Genomic DNA, 16,799 nt, shown 5'->3' with positions numbered 1-16,799 from the left:
GGCTGAAGTAGTGGAGGAAATGAAGAAGACTGAACTCCAAGCTGCTTCTCCTGCTCACTGTTACGCTGGACCTGGAGATGTGGAGTGTGATTTCTGCACTGGGAGAAAACACAAATCTGTCATGTCCTGTCTGGTTTGTCAGGCCTCCTATTGTGAAGATCATCTTAAACCTCACTATCAGTCTCCTGCCTTTAAGAAGCACAAGTTAGTTGAAGCCTGTGCAGAGCTTCAAGGGAAGATCTGCTCTGAACATGACAAACTGATGGAGATCTACTGTCGTACTGACTAAAGCTTCATCTGTCACTTGTGTATGATGGATCAACACAAAGGCCACAACAAGGTTGTAGCTGAAGCTGAAAGAAATAAAAAACAAGTAAGAACTTGGTGCCATCATTCCTTTACATATCACTTTCTAGAAATTTTGTTTGTAATTTATACTTATTAATTTAATTAGTTCTATGATTTCTATGAATTCTGATTTAACACCAAATTGTAGGCAAGAAAGGGTTAAACATTTAAGTGTACATTGGACCCAAGTTTTGTATGTTTGTGTGTGTAGCTGGGTGTAACTGTGTGTTCTCTTCTGAAATGTAAACCTTGGTAGTTTGTACTAACAGATTTATTAATAGTTAAAAAAAAATTAATAAAGTGCAGTAGAGCAACAAATGAATTCTTTAACCACTCTCAGATGGGGAACACCACAAGTTAAGCAAGAAAGCCTAAAAGAAAAAGCACAGAATTTACTAGGTGAGAAGGCAAGGTAAGAGGCACACTATACAGAAGTGCCAACTCCAAGATAAATGCAAACTTGCTCTACCAGCCAGTAACAGTGTCATATGGAGTGTGGGAGGCCTCTGTTTTGTGGAGGAGACCTTCAGGGTCTGGGAGATGTGATACCTGAGACTGGTGCAAGGCTTCACAATAGGCTGAAAGGACATAAAGAGCTTGAAGTCAAATTAATGGATGTTACATCTTTTCAAAAACCCTATATCTTGGACTGGATATGACATTGGTGAAATAATCATGAATTTGTGTATTATATTAAATCTTTATATTATTCTTTATAATAACCTTTTGTTTTATGTTTATATTCTGTAAAGCTGCTTTGAGACAATGTCAGTTGTTAAAAGCGCTATACAAATAAACTTGAATTTGAAGAAAATCATATTATTATTGGTGCTCTACAAACCTCTACCCACCCAACATGAACTGTAGAGATCTAGAGTGAGGAAAAGATCTCAGAAAATCACTCTGGATCCCTCAAATCCAAGTCATCAGCTTTTTAAACCTTTACCATCGACACAGAGCCCCAAATACCAGCACAATCAGACACAAGAACAGTTTCTTCCCCCAGAAAATCTACCTGATGAACAGTTAAATGTTCCCCATTACACAATAACAGTGTGCAGTAACCTTACAGTTGATTATTACCACCTCCATCCTTATACATCCTGCATCTCATTCTATTCTATTCTCACATCTATAGCACAACTCTACATACAATTTATTTATTTTTCAATTTATTTTTTAATTTTTTACATATGTGTAGTTTTTTTTTGTTTTGTTTTGTTTTTTTGTAAATCTCATCTTGTTGTCTCTGTATAAAAACATTATAGCATAAACATTGTACATAAAACGAGCCGGAAACAGAATCATTTATGAAGCGGAAGTGGTTGAAAATTTTGGCACAACAACCGGAAACCCAAAATCTACAGGAAATAAAAAGAAATAAAATGTGTCAAACCTAATATTTTATGATTCTCAGCATCAGGTGTCACTAATATCAGAATGTTTTACATCACGTCGTACTGACTGACGTGTAAAGAAATCCCATTGGCCGTCCATATTATCGGTTCTGCGTCACTAATCTGTCGCTTGTTTCACGTGTCTCCATGGTAACGTCAGAGCTGCGCGAGCTGTGAGCCGCACAATAGTTCACATCAAGGTAATAACATTGTTCATTCGAGCTCAGAGATGCATTGTAACGCGTTTTATGTTCAGAAATTTACACGATTGTTTAATAGTCGTTATTTTGTTTGTGAACTCGGTATTAATGCTGTATTAATCCCTGGTCTAAGGCCTGGTCTGGTGCTTCAGATGGGAAGTGATGTTAGTAACAAACACTAGTGACACTGTATTTCACATCAGCTCCAGGAGACAGAGTAATGATAGGAAAGTTGGGAGTTTATCTTTATCTGTTGTCACTAGTATAAATACCTGATGGCATGCATATCAGCTTATAATAATAATAATAATAATAATAATAATAATAATAATAATATCAATAACTATTCATAATCATAATAATAACACAAACACCAACAACACCAATAATAATAATAATAATAATAATAATAATAATAATAACAACATTACTACTACTAATAATAACACCAACAATAACAACAACAACAACAATAATAATAATAATAATAATAATAATAATAATGATAATAATAATAATAATAACAATAATAATAATATTGAATGTATGTTTCTACATTTCAACATATTTTTTTCAAATAGTTTAAATATTTTCTACATACTTTTCTCAGTCCTGGGGATTCCCCTGGACACTGAACAGGAGGTGGGAGAAAGTAAGATGGTAGCTGCCATCATTGATGAAGAATGACTCTCACCTCTTGTACAAAACAGTTTCATCTTTAAGCAGCTCCTTCACTCACAGACCAGTCGCTATAATGCACCCTGTTGTTACTGTTTTTTAAACTGTGCCATAACAGTAACTTACATTTTTGTGCAATAGCAACTGTGCAATAAAACCATTTTTTAAACTGTGCAATATTACCTAGTGCAATTTGTTCGAAAGTGTAACTACCGAATTGCTTGCTTCTTTTCTTTTGTATTTATACAATGTACTGTACTGTATATGTTTCTATGTTTCTACTCTATATTTGCACATTTTTTTCTATGCTGCTCTAACATAGAAATTTTCCACTGTGGGACAAAAGGTACATCTTATCTTATCTTATCTTATCTTATCTTATCTTATCTTATCTTATGTTCGGTCAAGCAATCTTAAATCAGGTTTTTATGTCAAGTACTAACTGAGATATTTTTTCAGGATGAATTTGGCCGAGATTTGTGATAATACGAAAAAGGGAAGGGAATATGCACTGCTCGGGAACTATGACTCTTCGATGGTGTACTACCAGGGTGTTCTACAACAGATCCAAAAGCACTGTCAGTCTCTTAAAGATCCTGCACTAAAGTTCAAATGGCAGCAAGTAAGACACACAAACACACACACACGCACACACACACACACATCATTCAGTGAGCTCTATTGTCCAGTGGCTGTCATCATTGTCACTGTCAAGAAAGCAAAATGTCCTACAAAGTACAACAGTGCCACCAGTTGTCCATTAATATATATGATCTATTATATATGATGCTTTGGGAAGCACGATGACTTGGTGGTTATCACGTGTGACTCACACCTCTGGGGTTGGGTTTGATTCCTTAATTTTCTGTGGTGTGTGTTTGTTTGATGGGTTGGGTGTCTAGTGTGTCTAGTTTGTTCCCCATTTTGTGCCTTGAGTCCACTAGGAAAGAGTCCAGGCTCCTCACAAGGCTTCATAGAAAAAGCAGTACAGAATATGGATGGATGGATGGATGGATGGATGGATGGGTGTATGGATATTATATGTTGTGGTATTGTGTTATTGTGACTGATTGGCCTCACCCTATGATAAAACAGGAGTGGTCTCTTCAACTTCACAATCACCAGAATACACCCCAACTGGGCAGATTTTGACTGATGCACAGATTGAGGGGATATCCAAAGATAACAGCCCCAAAGGCTTGTAGAATTGCCACCAGTGTACATTGACACTTCATATCGGTTTTACATTCAGTTTATATATTATCTGTATATATATATATATATATATATATATATATATATATATATATATATATATATATATATATATATATATATGTCTTACAAGCACTGTTTACCGATCTCATGTGCCACTATGTTACATGTTTGGATTCAGGTTAGACAGGAGCTGGTGGAGGAATATGAACAGGTCAAAAGCATTGTAAACACTCTGGAGAGTTTCAAGATGGAAAAACCAGTTGATGTTCTCAGTAATCGACCAGAGGACTACATATCGGACCCTGCAGTGTGGCCACCCCCCACCCCTGTTGAGCACAGGTACTGATCAGGATTATTGTACTGAACTACAGTAACTTTGACTACGTCCAGCTGCTCAAGTGTCTTTATCTTAGGCAGGTATATCAGTCGGATCAAACCAGCTATAACAAGCTGAAGGATCTGATGCCCAGTATAAAAAGCATGATAGAAATGTGATGTACACAATTTATTAGGGGTGTAAGGACACACTCTGTTCATGATTCAATGGAATGAAGAAAAATGCTGACTGAAAAGACTCAATTTGTACTTCAGAATCATAAACAATAATTTATATAAGTAATGTTTTAATATGGTAAAACAAAATGCATAACAGTTCACCCTTCTTTAAAAATAAAGAAATTAATGCATTTATTAATCCTGGCAAATGGTATTAAATTAACAAAGTCTGTGACCTGCTGAAGATGATCATGACGAGCTCTGTAGCAGCACCTGAGTTATTTTAACTGGAGATTGAACTTGACATATCCTCCATGAAAGAATGAGATCATATGACCAGTCTGCTCTCTCTCTCTCTCTCTCTCTCTCTCTCTCTCTCTCTCTCTCTCTCTCTCTCTCTGTATGTATGGGTATGCTAACTGTATGGGCTGCACAGACTGGGACCTCTGGTGTTAAAACAGTGCAATTGCATTAGACACATATTAAATTGATTGTTGATTGGTAATTTATTTACTTCTCTATAATATATTGCAGATATGACAAAAAGGATTTTTTTTTATCCTACTGTACATTTGTAGGTGGCTAGAATGACATTAAACTTAAGCAATGCTAAGGAACATTTATTGTGGCCCTGTGACAGTTTTATCTGTTATATCATCCATATATCTGCTTGTCATTTGGTTTCTGAATCCCAGGATACCTGTTCAAGTGAAAAGGCCAAACACTGGTGCGAAGGCCCAGCGTAAAGACTGTCCTGTCCGAGGCGCTGCAGGAAAATGCCAACCAAGTTCGAAATCAGATCGACCCGCTGGCCGCATTCCTAGAGTTAATGAAGAGAAGGTTAGCAAAAAAAGTATTATATTTAACAGCAATTTCAGGTCAGAATGGCCAGATGTAAATGTGTCATGGAAGATAAAATGAATTATAAGGAATTATAGGAAATCTTTGTAAGGCTGTGTACTGAATTTAAATGCATCAACTCTCTGAAGTGGAGGGGCACGGTGGCTTAGTGGTTGGCACGTTCGCCTCACACCTCCAGGGTCAGGGTTCGAATCCCGCCTCCACCTTGTGTGTGTGGAGTTTGCATGTTCTCCCCGTGCCTCAGGGGTTTCCTCCGGGTACTCCGGTTTCCTCCCCCGGTCCAAAGACATGCATGGTAGGTTGATTGGCATCTCTGGAATATTGTCCAGAATTGTGTGTGTCCTGCGATGGGTTGGCACTCCGTCCAGGGTGTATCCTGCCTTGATGCCCGATGACGCCTGAGATAGGCACAGGCTCCCCGTGACCCGAGGTAGTTCGGATAAGCGGTAGAAGATGAGTGAATGAATGAATGAATCTCTCTGAAGTGACTCAAACTGTCCCAAAACCTTGCTTAAATTATAGACTTATATAGAATTTTAGAATTATAGGTAAACTTTATCAAGACATAATCTTAGCTTTACTCTACTGTATGTCTGTAGACTGTATTAATTCTGACCATGTTGTTTTTGTCCCTTTCAGGGTAAGAATGTCCAGGAGGGGGCAGCAGAAGGAGAGTTAAAGAAATTTGATGATGCAGGTTATGACAGTGACTTGGTTAACAATTTGGAGAGAGACATCGTGTCAAGAAATCCTAATATCCACTGGTAAAAAAGGAACCTCTTTTGGACAACTATAAAACTATTAATAAGCAAACTTTACTAAAGTTCCTACTGTATAAGTCCTTGTGGTCATAGAAATTAGGAATTGCTTTTGTTAGGAATTATTTCTATATGAAAACAGAAAACCTAAATCCTGGATGATACAGATCATGCACATTAACAGACAACAAAAATTGCATGTCTAATTTTTTTTTTACCAGTTCATTGGCATTTCACGGAATGGAAATAGACTTATAGGACTTTTTCATTCCAGAATAAAGAACCGAATGTTGTGTCTATGAGTCTGATCTAAAATGAGTCAGGACTCTGTTGTTCTTTCAGTGTGAGATGCGGGCAATCTTACACTGAATTTTAGTGTTGTAGATAAAATCTGAGCAAGCACATGGTGCATCTCAGAGAGCAGAAATGGGTTTGATATCAACATTTACTCTGAAGATACAAACGTTTGTGTAGAAAAAACTCACCGTTTTTCTGTGAATTTATTAACCCCTTGTAGAGAAGAACAGAAATACAGAGTGTCTACTTTCATATGAGCTTCATATTAACCATCACACAAAGATATTCATTCATTAACATGGACATGTTCATAAACACAGGAGTAAATGTTTTGTCTTCTGGTAATAAAGCATGCACATCCGAGATCAATGGTATGTTTTGGTCAGAGAACGAAATAGGAAAAATGTGCAATAATACTGTGCAACACTGTATTCAACAATCTGTTGTTTTTTTTTTTTCTTCTCTGTGAATTTCAAAATTAGATTCCTGTACAATTTGTTACAGCTGTCAATCACTGCAATGATAAAAAAAAAATGCCATATTGGACTGTTAGTCATACAGACTGTTGATGCTTGATTCATATAGGAATGATATAGCAGACCTGGAGGAAGCCAAGAAACTGCTACGGGAAGCCGTGGTTTTGCCAATGTGGATGCCAGATTTCTTCAAAGGCATACGGCGCCCATGGAAGGTGAATATGTTAGCACAGATATGTGCTATGTTTTGCATGTCACACACCTACTCAAATACTTAATGCAGGTAATAAATCGTAAGATTAACGTGACCAGGTTGCGGCAAAGGTTTTATGATTCGGTGGCATTAAACACATAGATATTGGGTGAAATCCACTTGGTGGTATTCCCTCATTAGTTTACACTTGGTGTTCTTTTATAACCAATGTATGTCTCTATAATAATTGCCCCAGTATGTTTGTCCAGTTTGTCATTGTTTTTCTGTACAATGTGCCAGGGTGTACTGATGGTTGGACCTCCAGGTACAGGCAAGACCATGTTGGCTAAAGCTGTAGCTACCGAGTGTGGTACTACTTTCTTTAATGTCTCATCCTCCACACTTACCTCCAAGTACCGGGGAGAGTCAGAGAAACTTGTTCGGCTGCTCTTCGAAATGGTAATGAAGCCCTACAATATTACTGACCATAAGTTAGTAAAACTTTTCTGAATTTTAGAGAATCTCAAGGCAAATCAGGCTTTTTCATTTCATTTTAGTTTAAAATGCTACTTAAAATGTGAGCCAATGTCTAAAAACTTAATGATCAACTTAATTGGCTCGGGGGTCTCTTGTAGCTTCTCTACAAACAAACAAACACTTCTTTTCAACAGGCTCGATTTTATGCCCCGACCACTATATTCATCGATGAAATCGACTCGATTTGCGGGAGACGTGGAACATCAGATGAACACGAAGCAAGCCGCAGAGTAAAATCTGAGCTTCTGGTGCAGATGGATGGTAAGATGGATGAGCACATCAGCAGCTTGAGGTTCAGGTTTTAGTTTTTTGAATATAACCTTAAATTCATTGTGCAGGTGTAGGAGGTGCAACAGAAAATGATGACCCCTCTAAAATGGTGATGGTTCTGGCTGCAACAAACTTTCCCTGGGACATAGACGAAGCCCTGAGGAGAAGGCTGGAAAAGAGGATCTATATTCCACTGCCCACTGGTACAATCCAAATTATTTCTTGTGCTCTATTCTCTTACTCATAGAACAAGTTCATCCAAACTGCAGCTAATATTTTATACTTATTACATGTAACTGCTCTCTTCAGTAAAAGGGCGAGTGGATCTGCTCAGGATTAGCCTGAGGGAGGTGGAATTGTCTCCTGATGTTGACTTACCCACCATTGCTGAGAAGACGGAGGACTACTCTGGTGCAGACATCACCAACATTTGCAGGTACAACATCATAATAAAGGCATACAGTTGGTATACAGGTTAGTATAACGTTACATGGTAGATCGAGTAGATGGTGATTGATGAATAGTTTGCAAAGCTTGCTTGAAACGTGTTCATCTCCTAGGCAAACAGGAAAAGCAAAAAAGCTCTTATACCCCTTTTCCAATGCTGGTTCAGAGCTAGTGCTGGTGCTTGTTCAAAGTTGGTTCCACTGGCGAACCTTCTAAGAACCGGTTTGCTTTTCCATCAGTTAGAGAGCATCACAGAGCCGAGTCTGACGTCACTGTATACGTGTCACGTTACAGAGCAACTTTAGCCCAGCAGCGGCAAACACAAACACAACATCAACAATGGCGGATGTTGCTTTACTGTTAATGCTCATGGCTTTGCGAACCATAATTAGCATCCAAACGCGGCGAATCCAACGTGTACGTGCAGCTCCATGTAATCTGTATAAACGGAGGTTGTAATCGAGAAAGTACATAACGTTATTTTATCATTAACACAGAAAAAGGTTAGCCTTATCATGTAGCTACCTACTATCATATGTGCTGATAATTGATCATATTGCAGTAAAGTAAAAGTGTATTAAACATTAGTATACTTAAGGTATATTATCAAATGCACTAACAGTAGCCCCGCCCACAGCCCCGCCCACAGCCCCGACACAAGCAGTTCTTAAGTCTAGACCAGCAACGTTTTGGTGCTACTTAAGAACCACTTTTCCTGGTTCAGTGCCTGGTTCTAAATTAGGCTCCGAACCAGCACTCAAACTGCCTCGGTGGTAAAGGGGCATTAGAGTTTGATATAAAACTAAAGTTCTTCTATTTCGCAGTCCATCCAGTTAAAGCCAGAGAAAACATGTATCTCTGATGTTTTGTCCAAGATCTAGTAGAAAGTCTTCCTAGAAGTGTGGAGCGTATTATAACAGCAAAGAGGAATAAATCTGTGCTGATATGTTAAAAAAATCAGATATAGATGTGATCAGGTGTCCATATACATTTTGCTGTATAGTCTACATATTTCCAAGGTGAACTTAAGATAAAACGACAGAGTGAATGTAGGTATAAGGTATGTTCATCTAACAACCTGAATTTCCTGAATTATCATATTTAACAAAACAATTAACAGTATATGTTTGTGTACTCAGAGATGCAGCCATGATGGCAATGCGTCGGAGGATTCAAGGCTTGAGCCCAGAGGAGATCCGAGCGCTATCTAAAGAAGAGCTGCAGATGCCTGTCACTATGGAGGACTTTGAAATCGCTCTTAAAAAGATCTCCAAGTCCGTTTCTGCTGCCGACCTGAAAAAATATGAGGCCTGGATGAATGAATTTGGCTCTGTTTAATTAGAAATACTGAACAGCAGGGATGATAGGAATCACCATCTCAGGCTTCAATGCTTAATTATGCTCTATTGCCCAGTCTGCTGTAAACATTCAGCCAATTTTATAAATAACATTTATAAAGTTTCTAATTCGGTTACCATCGAGCCATTGTTATTTCTGACATTCCTTATATATTTAATTTAGCTAAATTAGACTAAAGTTCAGCATTGGTACTCTTTGGCCTGATTTTATGGTACTGTTTACTGTGACTTCAATAAACCATAGTATATTGTTTACTTTTATACATATTTTACTTTTCTTTATGGAAATTCCAATATTACCAATGTTATTTCCTCCTATCTACAGAACCTAAGTGTAATGTTCGTTCTTTGCCATACTTTGTAGACATTACACAAAACATCAGGACCCATATTCATAAAGATTTTAAAAATGCTCTGAGAGAGCTCCTAACTTAGCTTAAAAATTCTAGAACTAAACTAATCTAAAGTTGAACTCTTATCTTAAGAGTGATTCAGGACCAATCTCAGTGCAACTCTGAGCAAGGAAAACAGAACAACTAGAGAGGAGGCGGCGATAAACCCGTTACTAGGTATGACATTCTTTTAAAGACTTGTGATTTATTGTCCAATAAAATGAATTGGTTTTAAAATCTGGTCTATTATAAGCCTTAATTTTGTCTCTGTGTTATTTGAGGCTATATCGTGTAGGGTTTACATTTGTGACCGATCATATTAGAGATACACTAACGTCTGTATACAAATGCAATAAATGTAATGTTAATGTAACCCTAACCCTTACTAGGATCTGCTCTTTAATCATAAGAGGACACGCCCACATTTCTAAGAATTTTCTTAGAATTACGTCACTAGGAGCAACTCTTTGCCCTGGAGCTGGATCTGAAGTCCAGCACTTGGCGTGAGAAGGGGAACACACACCCCAGACAGGATGTCAGTTCAATGCAGGGCACCAAGGCAGAGGCAGCGGTTTTATCCACACCCCCTAAATGACCTGATGGGCCATTGGTCAGATACAGTGATACAGTCATAAATGATAACTCTTGGAGACTATTTATAATCCTCCATGCTGTAGCACCCATGCATGTTTGTATGTGTAAATATAAATATGTTTTCTATATTTAATCCGAATTTTATTCCTATTACGTTCTGATTTGCCTTACTGAATCTAAGATAGACATGACTGCTGTTCTCAGAGGGTTATCTGGATGTAAAAAAAAATAATATCAGTTAATTAAAAGTAAAAATCTTTAACAACTAATGCTTTAGGTTTAAATTAATTACAAAAAATCACAGAGGAATTCAGAATATAGCCCTGGGGATCTGTAGAAATAATTCTAAAATACTTTTTTGTGGCTTTATGTTGTTAGTACAAATAACATATATACAAACTATGTATATATTTTTGTTTTATGCCTTGATTACCATCATAAATAACTGCAACACCTCCTCCCCTGCCTTTTAGGCGTGGCTGATGTATACAACTGTAACCGGGCAGACAAGCTTCATTTAATGCATCATAATTTGGTTTAATCCATGTTTCTGTTAAAGATAGTACATGAAACTCCTGATTGATAATAAGTTTGTTGACAGTAAGTGCTTTAGATGTATGAGATCTAATATTACAGTCTAATATTACTGTCTACAGACTAACACAGGCTTACTGTAATCAGATTTTTTGCTAAACAGGTTACTAAAACACACTGAAAGTTTCTACATTTTTGCTTACTTCTGGAAACAGACACAGTCTCTATATTGTGAAAACTAGGTGACAATTCATTGCAGCTAGCTGAAGGTCAGTCTAAAACCTGGCATTGGCTCTGGATTATCACAAATTAAAACAAATTAACGTCTATGTGCTATGCTAGAAATGAAAGCAGCACCTTCCAGAGCAGGATGGATGCCATCCTGCCCTAACAGGCCGGCCTTGTCCTCAAAACTACTCCAAATGTCTATAAAAACCCAATTGTTCTCAGAGCAATACCTGGAAATCCAGCAGTTGAATTGCATTACAGACTGAGACATCGCCCTCACTATTTACACACCTCTACAATTTTACTTTTAGTAACCGCTGATGAAGGCGTATATCATTAGCTCCTATATGAAGAACCTATGCTTGCCTGGCTCACGGTATACACCTAACCTGAGCTGCTGTAACCCCTAAAGGCCTGACTAATTTCACATGCCTTAAAGTAGAGTCTTTTTTACCAAGAGATCTTTCAGGTTTCTCAGTAGGGGCTTCAATGAGTAGAACAAACATGGTTGAGACATGAAGCAGAGAGGAGTGGTGCTCCCGTAAGTGAGCCTTAGGATTAGATCTGGCTTTGTCATTATGCCAATGAGTTGTCACCTCAAGTGGACTACAATGTGTGCCACGTGAATAAATCACACGTTCAGAGTTAACTGGATTTGTAAGTACACACACCTGTTCACAATCACCCATTTGCTGTAGTTGCTGATCGTTTGTTCTGGGCTTGTGTATTGGATTGTTTGCTTGATTCTTTACAGGTTTTCCCCAATTGTTTAAAGATGTTTGCTAAATCTTTGGTCCATTGTCCAAAAACTCTAAACACAAATCCACAAACACAATGCAAGAATCTTTTGCACCAAACTCACACACACCTACTGTACACACACCCACACACATTGTATGAATAGATCAACAACAACACACCGATGTGCTCAACACCGTTGTGCTTGACACTGATGTTTGCATGAGTTTAAATATTTGGTTGCATGCAGCTTCATGTGATTTTAATAATTCAAGATAAAAATTCTAATATATTAAAATTAATATTTATATTTATTCCTAATGAGCAAGACATTGGCAACTGTGTTAAGGAAACCTCCGTGCGATGATGTGAGGAAGAAAACTTGTGAGGAACCAGACTCAAAAGGGATGTCTCCATATAATGTGAATATAAATAAAGTGTGTATTATATACAGTCACGTGCAATTGTGTAACTGGGAGTTTTTGAACAACTTATGAGTATGAGCACCAGAATCATTTCAAAATTTATTATACTTTTAACGAATTATTTTCTGTTGAGGTTCAGTTCTGTCTAAAGCACAAAAAGGATCATGGCAATTGCAATCCAAAGCCATCTACGTGGTCTTCAAGTGGCATTATCCACAGCAATCTCCAGGCTGTCCATTGGGAGCCACCCTTAGCAGCAGTAAGCAACCTCAAAATGATGAGACTCTAAATAGCAGTAGGGCTGCAATGGATCAGGGGAACAGAAAGGGTTAAGATCACTGTTTCAAGATCTGGTCTGGGGAGCAGAAAGGGTTAGGAGCACGGTTTCAAGATCCAATTTTAGTGTGTAAACAACTGGGAAAAATTGGGATAAATAAAAATGTAGTAAACCTACATTTGCATCCAGATCTGCCATCTGCATAACAATAATGCTGTTTTGGTCTTTTTTTAAAGTAGATTTTGTTACTTAATGATGTTAGAATCTATCGTAACACGAATTTGTCTGTTTTTTTTCTTAGTAGATCAAAGTATGTGCTCATGAAAAAAAACTTTATGAAAAAAAATTACTGTATGCCTGCACTTTTTAAAACCACACCCACTCTTTGTGTGAGGCTATAAAATACACAGTAACTGAAAGTTGATTTCAACTCCTGAGATTTCAGCACAGGAAGAAAATGTACAGCTGTTAATTTGTGTCTGGTGTCTCAGGCCTTCTGTTGTGAAGCTCATCTAAAACCTTACTATTATTCTCCTACCTTAAATAAGCACAGGTTAGTCGAAGCCAATGCAGAGCTCCAAGAGAAGATTCTGCTCTCATCAAGACAAACAAATCAAGATCTACTGCGGTGCTGATCAAAGCATCATCTGTTGCTTGTGTACGGTGGATGAACACAAAAGCCACGATATGGTTTCGAATAAGGCAGAAATAACTGAAAAACAGGTGAGAACTTGACGTCATTATTCTTTAACAAAACTAATACTATTTTTTAAACTAGTGTTAAACAGGTCAGACCAGCTCAATGGAGCTTAAAATTCAGTCCCCTTAGAGCATTTTACAGCTCTGTGACAGTTTTTTAGATTTTTAAACTGTTTTCTTTTACTTGTTAGTTTATAATAGTTTTAAAAAGTTTCTATATAATTTCTATTTGCACATATTGCATAAATGTATGTACTCTGGATTCAAACACAGTATATTAAAGAGTAATGATTTACATGGTTTATGGAGGTCTAAGGGCAATGAATTATGAGAATGGCTCAAGTGGGAAGGGCTGCAAGCTTGGTAAAAAAAACAGTTGTCTTAAGGGGGTGTGTTGTGCATGATGTTATCTCATTGGTATGTACTGTTGAGAGGACAAGGCTTCACCTTTGCATATACAGATTGAGATCGAATGAAAACAACTGTCAGACATGCTGCTAATACTGGAATGAGGAACCCAGTGAATGGACCTGCCATATTTTAGACATGTCACTGCCTGTACAGTGAAGCAGTACTATGGAGATGGGTGTTACTGTTTACGCAATACACGACGCTGCTTGAGGAGCTCAAACATAGAAACAGGACGGTACAGATGACTGGAAAATGGTTCATCTGATGATATGAATGTTTACCTGAAATGTTTGCATTTGCACAAAGTTCTGTCACATGGAAACTCAGCGTGAGAAACACAGATTTATAGAAACTAGTGACTAGGAAGAAGAAATAAATTAGTTATGTGCTTTCCAACATTTGATCATCTACAGAAAAAATCTAATAAATGTGTCTGTGAGTGAATTAAAAAAAAAAAAAAAAAACAGAACACCACAATGCAAAAGTGCAGCAAAAATATGTAGACAGACGTTAATCAATGTTAGCAATGTTAACAGTTGTCATTCAGTTGAATTTTTTTATTTTCAAATACAATTCTATAATTATTAAAAAAAAACTATAATTCAGCAGAACATGAGTAAATTTAACTCTTTAGCTGCAGTTATTATTGACATGCTGATTAACTGATGCAGAAATAATGAAATGTGTTTTATTTGGTAAAGGAGGAGCAGATGAAATCGCAGCAGAGGATCCAGGAGAAGCAGAAGAAGGTGCAGGAGCTGAAACAGTCTGTGGACATTATTAAGGTGAGGAGAAAACTGGGGGATTCACATAAACACACATTATAGAGTCACTGTGAGACAAAGAGATGATCTTTAAATGTGTGTGTGTGTGTGTGTGTGTGTGTGTGTGTGTGTGTGTGTGTGTGTGTGTGTGTGTGTGTTCTAATAGATGCGTTCACAGGCAGCAGTGGATGACAGTGAGAGGATCTTTACTGAGCTGATCAGCTCCATGGAGAAAAAGCGCTCAGAGGTGAAGGAGCTGATCAGAGCTCAGGAGAAAGCTGAAGTGAGTCGAGCTGAACGACTCCTGAATCAACTGGAGCAGGAGATTGCTGATCTTAAGGAGAGAATCACTGAGCTGGAGCAGCTTTCACACACACATGATGACATCCACTTCCTCAAGGTAACACTCACTGTCTGATCTACAGAGGGCGCTGTTCCTCACAAAGTTTCCTCCTAAAAGCTCATTACAGCAACAAGAAATGTTCCTGTCTGAGATCACAAGTGTGTCTTTGTTCTGATTCAGTCTGAGATTCATTCGTTCCTCTCGTCCACTTTTCTCCTTCTCTATGATGTGTTTCCTCTCTGTAGAGTTTCCCGTCTCTCTGTGTTTCTCCTGGATGTGACGACTCACTCAGCTTCACTGTCAATCAACATGTCTCATTTGATGGAACGGGGAAATTTCTCTCAGAACTGAAAAAACACGCTGAGCAAATTTGTGAGTAGCTAAAGTTAAACAATCACAGAAAAGAAAAGCATACAATTCATCAAACAGAAATAAGAAGTTAGCAGGAACAAGACTGCAAAAAATCACAAAGAATTAGCATCAGCCTTGTACATGACATCACAAATGTAGCAAACAGACATTCAATGGAACTAAAGGTGAGCCCAGTGAGATAGTGATGTTGAGGCCTCTCTGAAACCAGCAAGGAATCTAATGCTTTTCATGCTTTAAACTGTTTTATTTTAAATCTGTGTCTCTACAGCTGCAGCAATTCAGATGATTTTACCCTCAGAACTGAAGAGCAGAGAAGATTTTATGCAGTGTAAGTGTAAAACACACACACACACACACACACACACACACACACACACACACGCACACACTTGTGAGTAGCACAAGTTAAACAATCACAGAAAAGTGACAAGTTAATCACAGAAAAAAGAGGCATACAATTCAGATGATTTTATCCAAACATATGTGTTGTTTATCTAAATCTGATCTATTTTTCATTTGATGACTGATGTTGGATATTATTTATAATATTTCATAGAGAGCAACATTAGGAGGTTAGAAACCCAGACAGGTGTCTCACACACACTTATTATAAATCCTGTGATTAACATCTAACCTCTGGATATTTTGTTGTTTTAGATTTCTGTTATTTGACTCTGGATCCAAACACAGTACATCATCAGCTAAATGTGTCTGAAATGAACAGAGTGGTGACATGCAGTGAGACAAAACAGCGATACTCTGATCATCCAGAGAGATTTGACTCCTGGACTCAGGTGTTGTGTAAGGAGAGTGTGTGTGGACGCTGTTACTGGGAGGTGGAGTGGAGTGGTAAAGATGTGTTCATTTCAGTGTCATATAAAGAGATCAGCAGGAAGGGACGGGGTAATGAGTGTGGGTTTGGACGCAACAGTCAGTCCTGGAGTCTACAGTGTTCTTCTTCCTCTGTCTCTTTTTGGCACAGTGACATAAAGACTGTGATCAAAGATCCATCGTCCTCCAGAATAGGAGTATATGTGGATCACAGTGCAGGAACTCTGTCCTTCTACAGCGTCTCTGACACCATGAGGCTCCTCCACAGAGTCCACACCACATTCACTCAGCCTCTATACACTGGGGTTTATGTGTGGCAATATAACTCAACTGTGAGGTTATGTGATCCAAACTGAATTGTTAGTAACTCTGTTAATTACAATTTACATAATTTACAAAAATATTACAGTAAAATTACATCTGATGTTTAATTTTTCCTTGCATTGAAATTAGAATTTTATGCACAAACTGTAACACTTACATTCTATCTATCTATCTATCTATCTATCTATCTATCTATCTATCTATCTATACTTATGTGAATCATTTGCAATGTGACATAATTCAGTTTTTTGTCTATGCCAGAAACATTTCTCAGTAATACTTAAACTTACTCAAACTGTTGTCTTTTGGAGTATAGACTTATACAGATTTTTTT

The 16,799-nt window shown here is 37.7% G+C and overlaps 2 protein-coding genes across 4 annotated transcripts; both read left to right on the top strand.

Moving 5' to 3' along the window:
- Positions 1-314: 314 nt before the first annotated feature.
- On the top strand, positions 315-10,162 carry katnal1 (katanin p60 subunit A-like 1). 3 transcript variants are annotated; one of them, XM_060887676.1, is made up of 11 exons: positions 315-373; positions 3,083-3,245; positions 4,020-4,180; positions 5,032-5,176; positions 5,837-5,961; positions 6,838-6,943; positions 7,222-7,380; positions 7,593-7,719; positions 7,797-7,931; positions 8,038-8,164; positions 9,315-10,162. In XM_060887676.1, exons 2-11 carry the CDS (start codon positions 3,084-3,086, stop codon positions 9,511-9,513), a joined length of 1,446 nt encoding a protein of 481 aa, XP_060743659.1. In that variant the 5' UTR covers positions 315-373; position 3,083; the 3' UTR covers positions 9,514-10,162. The 3 variants fall into 3 exon arrangements, with proteins under 3 accessions (XP_060743659.1, XP_060743658.1, XP_060743660.1); XM_060887675.1 differs by lacking the exon at positions 315-373 and adding an exon at positions 1,718-1,945; XM_060887677.1 differs by lacking the exon at positions 315-373 and adding an exon at positions 2,950-2,969.
- Positions 10,163-13,136: 2,974 nt separating this feature from the next.
- Positions 13,137-16,572, top strand: LOC132857702 (tripartite motif-containing protein 16-like). Its single transcript, XM_060887678.1, has 6 exons — positions 13,137-13,444; positions 14,533-14,616; positions 14,762-14,995; positions 15,184-15,310; positions 15,579-15,638; positions 15,968-16,572. Exons 1-6 carry the CDS (start codon positions 13,289-13,291, stop codon positions 16,495-16,497), a joined length of 1,191 nt encoding a protein of 396 aa, XP_060743661.1. The 5' UTR covers positions 13,137-13,288; the 3' UTR covers positions 16,498-16,572.
- The last annotated feature ends 227 nt before the right edge of the window (positions 16,573-16,799 follow it).

The sequence above is a fragment of the Tachysurus vachellii genome, chromosome 15, assembly GCF_030014155.1.
Source record: "Tachysurus vachellii isolate PV-2020 chromosome 15, HZAU_Pvac_v1, whole genome shotgun sequence".
In the NCBI taxonomy this organism is placed as follows: domain Eukaryota; kingdom Metazoa; phylum Chordata; class Actinopteri; order Siluriformes; family Bagridae; genus Tachysurus; species Tachysurus vachellii.
The sequence above is the reverse complement of the archived record's forward strand: the minus strand, read 5'-3'. Positions and strand labels throughout refer to the sequence as shown.